Source organism: Cynocephalus volans, chromosome 3 (assembly GCF_027409185.1).
Source record: "Cynocephalus volans isolate mCynVol1 chromosome 3, mCynVol1.pri, whole genome shotgun sequence".
NCBI lineage: Eukaryota > Metazoa > Chordata > Mammalia > Dermoptera > Cynocephalidae > Cynocephalus > Cynocephalus volans.
In genome coordinates, this window is record NC_084462.1 from 103,853,634 (window position 1) to 103,859,633 (window position 6,000).

The following is a 6,000-nucleotide window of genomic DNA, read 5'->3' on the forward strand; positions in this document are numbered from 1 at the left end:
GCCTTTCAAACTGTAAGATAATGACTCTGTGTGTGCGTGTATGTGTGTGTAATTTAAGCCACTAAGTTTGTGTGTGTATGTGTGTGGAATTTAAGCCAGTAAATTTGTGGTAACTTGTTACAGTAGCAATAGCAGGCTAATCCAAAAACTATTTACTATGAAGAACTTTCACTGAGAATCAGGGATTCTGGTCCTCGTATAAACACTCCCGACAATTACCTTTGTGGTATTGAGCAAGTCCCTTCCTATATCCCTTTCCATATAAATGATTTCCATGGTAAAACATAGATGTTGGTCTAAATCAGGAACACCCCACTGAACAGTGGAACCCTGATGGTTTATCTCTGGCCATTGCTCTTTTTCCCTAAAGAACTGTAATATTGCCTGACCTCTCCACGCTGGCATCTGGCCACCATTCTTTAGTTCCTCATCTGGACTTTATCTCAACTCAATTATGTTCTCTCCAAGTACAGACACAGTCACTGTCTGGCTCTTTTCACCCAGTATTTTGTCTTTGTCCTTTGTTCCATTCCAAATGTATTTTGGAAGAAAGGAAAAAAAAAAAAGAGACTGCCTTTATATGGAAGAATTATTATCTTATCTTTGGGGATCCAATGGGTATATATATTTATATTAAAGGAAATTATTTGTCTCAGCTCATCACATATTTTATGTGAGAAATTGAGATTTCTTTAAAAGTATCAGTTATAAAATAGAGTGATCTCTTCCATTTTGAAGCATATTAGAGGTCCTTTATTGATTATTTTAAATTAATGAATGATACCCCCATGTTTATTTTTATAACAGAATTTTCTTGTGCAATTCTTACTTTGTATGGTTAAACAATTACAGGAATGAGCTTGGAATCCTGTGATAACTCCTGATTGGCAAACCATTAACATACTATTTGCTATGGATTGATTGAATTATGTCCCCTAAAGTCATTGAGGCTTAATCTACATTTTAACTGTCGAGGGTGGGAAATCCTGTTATGGCAATTGAAAGGTGGGGCTTTGAAGAGGTGATTAAGTTGATGGTGTAATGGTGGTTGTGGGCATGGGTGGTTTGGGGGGCTTTAAAAGGAAAGCACAAGAGGAGCTCTCTCTGCTCTGCCATTTCTGCCATGTGGACTGAAACTGTAAGCAATAAATTTCATTTTCTTACAAATTACACAGTTCACTGTTTAATATGAACCTCACTGAATTATATGATCTCTTGACTCCAATGTCATTCTTCAATCCCTTTAATTTCTTCGTTCATCCCGCAAGTGTGGAGCACTTATGTGACTGATTGTTGTCAGTCATTATTGATGATTGTGATGGTGGTTGGGACTACCCACAGGCCCAGATATAATTCCTGTATTCAAGAAGCTAATTAAAAAAATAGATAAACATAGACAGTGAAATAAATGCTAACAGTGCAGTGTAAATATAGAGACTTGGCAGGTTAGGGAAGATTTTACAAATGAGGAAACACTTATCTGGGACTTTGAGAATTAGATTTTGTGGGTTGGAGAACAGAATGAGAGAAAGCTTGAAAGTTGAAGACAGAAGGGAAATTTTAAAAGTCTAATTGAACAATAAGAATAACAGAACAGAGACTTTGAAAGCAGTATGCTGTGCATGTGTCATTGTTAGGTGGCTCATATGGATGACTTCAATCATATCTGTTCCTAAAAAATCGTAGTATTAAAGATGACATTATATGTCATCCAAGCTGAACGTCCCAGGCAGAAGGAAATAGGAAATATCCACATAGCACTAGAAAAAGGCAGAGAAGAAACAGGTTGAGAGATGGAATTAATTTAGTAGTTTTTTGTTTTGTTTTGCAGCTGGCTAGTATGGGGATCCGAAACCCTGACCTTGGTGTTATAACATTGAGCTAACCAACCGGCTCGATTTAGTAGCTGTAGTTTTGTAAACCATACTGCTGTGTGGGGAACCAGCTGACCTCTCTAAGTAGAAGTCCAGTGGGCGTGTGATGAAGGTTATTTGTTTGTGTGAGATGTTAATGTAATAATTATTTTTGTGACTGGAGGCTTTCTCTCTTGAACATGAATATTTGCCTAAGTAATTCTTTTCTCATTTTCTTTCTTCCTTTAGGTAATATGAAAGCTGATCCTGGGGTCCGAGGCAATGTATGGAACAAATCAGTCTGTAGTATCAGAGTTTGTGTTCCTCGGACTCACCAATTCGTGGGAGATTCGGCTTCTCCTTTTTGTCTTCTCCTTGTTCTTTTACTTTGCAAGCATGATTGGAAACCTTGTCATTGTGTTCACTGTAACCTTGGATGCTCATCTGCACTCCCCCATGTATTTCCTCCTGGCTAATCTCTCAGTCATTGATATGGTATTTTGCTCAATCACAGCCCCTAAGATGATTTGTGATATTTTCAAGAAGCATAAAGCTATCTCCTTTTGGGGGTGTATTACCCAGATATTTTTTAGCCATGCTCTTGGAGGCACTGAGATGGTGCTTCTCATAGCCATGGCCTTTGACAGATATGTGGCCATATGTAAGCCTCTCCACTACCTGACCATCATGAGCCCAAGAAAGTGTCTATACTTTTTAGTCACTTCCTGGATCACTGGCCTTATCCACTCTTTGGTCCAATTAGTTTTTGTGGTAGATTTACCTTTCTGTGGCCCTAATATATTTGACAGTTTTTACTGTGACCTTCCCCGGCTCCTCAGACTTGCCTGCACAAACACCCAAGAACTGCAGTTCATGGTCACTGTCAATAGTGGACTCATTTCTGTGGGCTCCTTTATCATGCTGGTCATTTCCTACATCTTCATTCTGCTCACTGTTTGGAAACATTCTTCTGGTGATTTATCCAAGGCCCTCTCTACTCTGTCAGCTCATATCACTGTGGTCATCCTGTTCTTTGGGCCACTGATGTTTTTTTACACATGGCCTTCTCCCACATCACACCTGGATAAATATCTTGCTATTTTTGATGCATTTATAACTCCTTTTCTGAATCCAGTCATCTATACGTTCAGGAACAGAGACATGAAAGTGGCAATGAGGAGACTATGCAGTCATCTTATGCATTACAGGAACATTTTGTTAATGAAATGTGGAACTATATGAAGATGTAGAAGTATAGATCCTCCCTTGTGCTGGTTGCAGAAAAGACATTATGCAATTTCAAAGAAATAACCAAGACTTAGGCCATGTTATATGTCTAGAAACCTATTATCTACTAAATTATAGTATCTATTTCATCATTAAGTTAAAAGTGATGTTATTCTTTGACAGTGTGTACATCAAAGTGTTAATATCAAATCATGTATCCTTTGTAGCCTACCATGCTCTAGAAGAGTGCCATGTAATTAAGCAAAAAGTAATATTTTATATTTTTAAAATATTGTACGGATTATTCTATTTAGACTAACTATGCATTCACATTATCTTTGATCTATTAACTACCTAACTACCTTGATTTTAATTCTTTTTGTTCCTAACCTGTTTGCTGTCCATAGCCCCAGTCTCTACGAAATTTTGCCTCTTTATCAGGCTCTTCTGTCTGGTAGTCTGGGAAATTGTTAGTCCTATATTTAAAATATTTGATTTTCAAATCAGAATAGATAACAGATGCCATTTGTTCAACCCCCCTCAAGTTGCACATTCTAAAATATAAGAATTGAAGGGTGACTGCAATTTGCCCAAAGGCACACAGATAAAAATCACCAGAGAGAACCAAGCACCTGAAACCATGACCCCAGAGGCTAGGTCAGAGATCTTTCACTTCAAGTCAATTTGTATTTGAATTAATGCTCCCGTTCCACTCTTCCAGCTTTTCCTGTAAGCTTAATTTTGAGTCTATTTGAAGCTTTACATTCCTCATTTGTATTTCTTTCTTCTAGTAAATAGTTATTAGGATTCAGCACTTCCTCATCATTTTTAAATCCTTCTCTAATTTTTTACTACTGTACATTTCCTTATTCAGGTCCTGCTAAAGTTGAATTTTAAACCACTGCTTTAATTATTAACAAATGCTTAGACTTCATTATTAAATGGATTTTTTTTTTTTTTTTTTTGTCTACAGTGGTGTTCTCAGGACCCTTGGTTAAATTCTATTTTATAGGCCTGAAGTTCCCCCAAATACTTATAGTTGATGATATTTCTTTTTTGGGGGACACAGATGGGATTGGTGAATTGTGTACCCTGCTTAAGTAATTCAGACTAAGATCATTACGCCTCTTTCTTGGAAAGATAAATTTCAAATATTTCAGCAAATAGAAATGAAATATTAGTAAAACATGTGTGAAAGTTCTGTTTTTCCAAAAATTGTTATCTAATGTGATTGCTAAAGAATAAAAAGAAACCCATTAATTGAAGTTTTTTTCGTGAGGTGATAAAGTCATGATGGTTTCTCATCATCTGTGTCCTAGGGGAAGTAACAATTGAGGTGATTCAAATAGTGCTTCTTATGGTCCAGGCATTGTTTTAAGTGCTTTCTCTTGAACTGTGTAAAGTGGATTCTCTCATCCTCATTTTACAGAGGAGGTGTCTGAGGCACAGAGATGCTAAATATCCTGTCCATACTACCCAAAGTGATATACAAATTCAATGCAATCCCCATCAAAATTCCCAAGACATTTTTCTCAGAAATGGAAAAAACTATCCAGACATTTATATGGAACAATAAAAGACCACGCATAGCCAAAGCAATGCTGAGCAAAAAAAATAAAGCTGGAGGCATAACACTACCTGACTTTAAGCTATACTACAAAGCTATAATAACCAAAACAGTATGGTACTGGCATAAAAACAGACACACTGACCAATGGAATAGAATAGAGAATCCAGAAATCAACCCACACACTTACTGTCAGCTGATCTTTGACAAAGGCATCAAGCCTATTCAGTGGCGAAGGGACTGCCTCTTCAGCAAATGGTGCTGGGACAACTGGATATCCATATGCAGGAGAATGAAACTTGATCCATACCTCTCGCCGTATACTAAAATCAACTCAAAATGGATTAAGGATTTAAATATACACCCTGAAACAATAAAACTTCTTAAAGAAAACATAGGAGAAACACTTCAGGAAATAGGACTGGGCACAGACTTCATGAATACGACCCCAAAAGCATGGGCAACCAAAGGAAAAATAAACAAATGGGATTATATCCAACTAAAAAGCTTCTGCACAGCAAAAGAAACAATTAAAAGAGTTAAAAGACAACCAACAGAGTGGGAGAAAATATTTGCAAAATATACATCTGACAAAGGATTAATATCCAGAATATATAAGGAACTCAAACAACTTTACAAGAAGAAAACAAGCAACCCAATTAAAAAATGGGCAAAAGAGCTAAGTAGGCATTTCTCTAAGGAAGATATACAAATGGCCAACAGACATATGAAAAAATGCTCAACATCACTCAGCATCCGGGAAATGCAAATCAAAACCACATTGAGATACCATCTAACCCCAGTTAGGATGGCTAAAATCCAAAAGACTATGAACGATAAATGCTGGCGAGGCTGCGGAGAAAAAGGAACTCTCATACATTGTTGGTGGGACTGCAAAATGGTGCAGCCTCTATGGAAAATGGTATGGAGGTTCCTCAAACAATTGCAGATAGATCTACCATACGACCCAGCTATCCCACTGTTGGGAATATACCCAGAGGAATGGAAATCATCAAGTCGAAGGTATACCTGTTTCCCAATGTTCATCGCAGCCCTCTTTAAAATAGCCAAGAGTTGGAACCAGCCCAAATGCCCATCATCGGATGAGTGGATATGGAAAATGTGGTACATCTACACAATGGAATACTACTCAGCTATAAAAATGAATGAAATACTGCCATTTGCAACAACATGGATGGACCTTGAGAGAACTATATTAAGTGAAACAAGTCAAGCACAGAAAGAGAAATACCACATGTTCTCACTTATTCGTGGGAGCTAAAAATTAATATATAAATTCACACACACAGACACACACACACACACACACGCACACAAACCTGGGGGGGGGGG

At 37.4% G+C, this 6,000-nt stretch overlaps 1 protein-coding gene across 1 annotated transcript; it reads left to right on the forward strand.

Moving 5' to 3' along the window:
- Positions 1-2,120: 2,120 nt before the first annotated feature.
- On the forward strand, positions 2,121-3,095 carry LOC134372636 (olfactory receptor 4F15). The gene has a single exon (XM_063090075.1). It carries the CDS (start codon positions 2,136-2,138, stop codon positions 3,093-3,095), a length of 960 nt encoding a protein of 319 aa, XP_062946145.1. The 5' UTR covers positions 2,121-2,135.
- Positions 3,096-6,000: the final 2,905 nt, after the last annotated feature.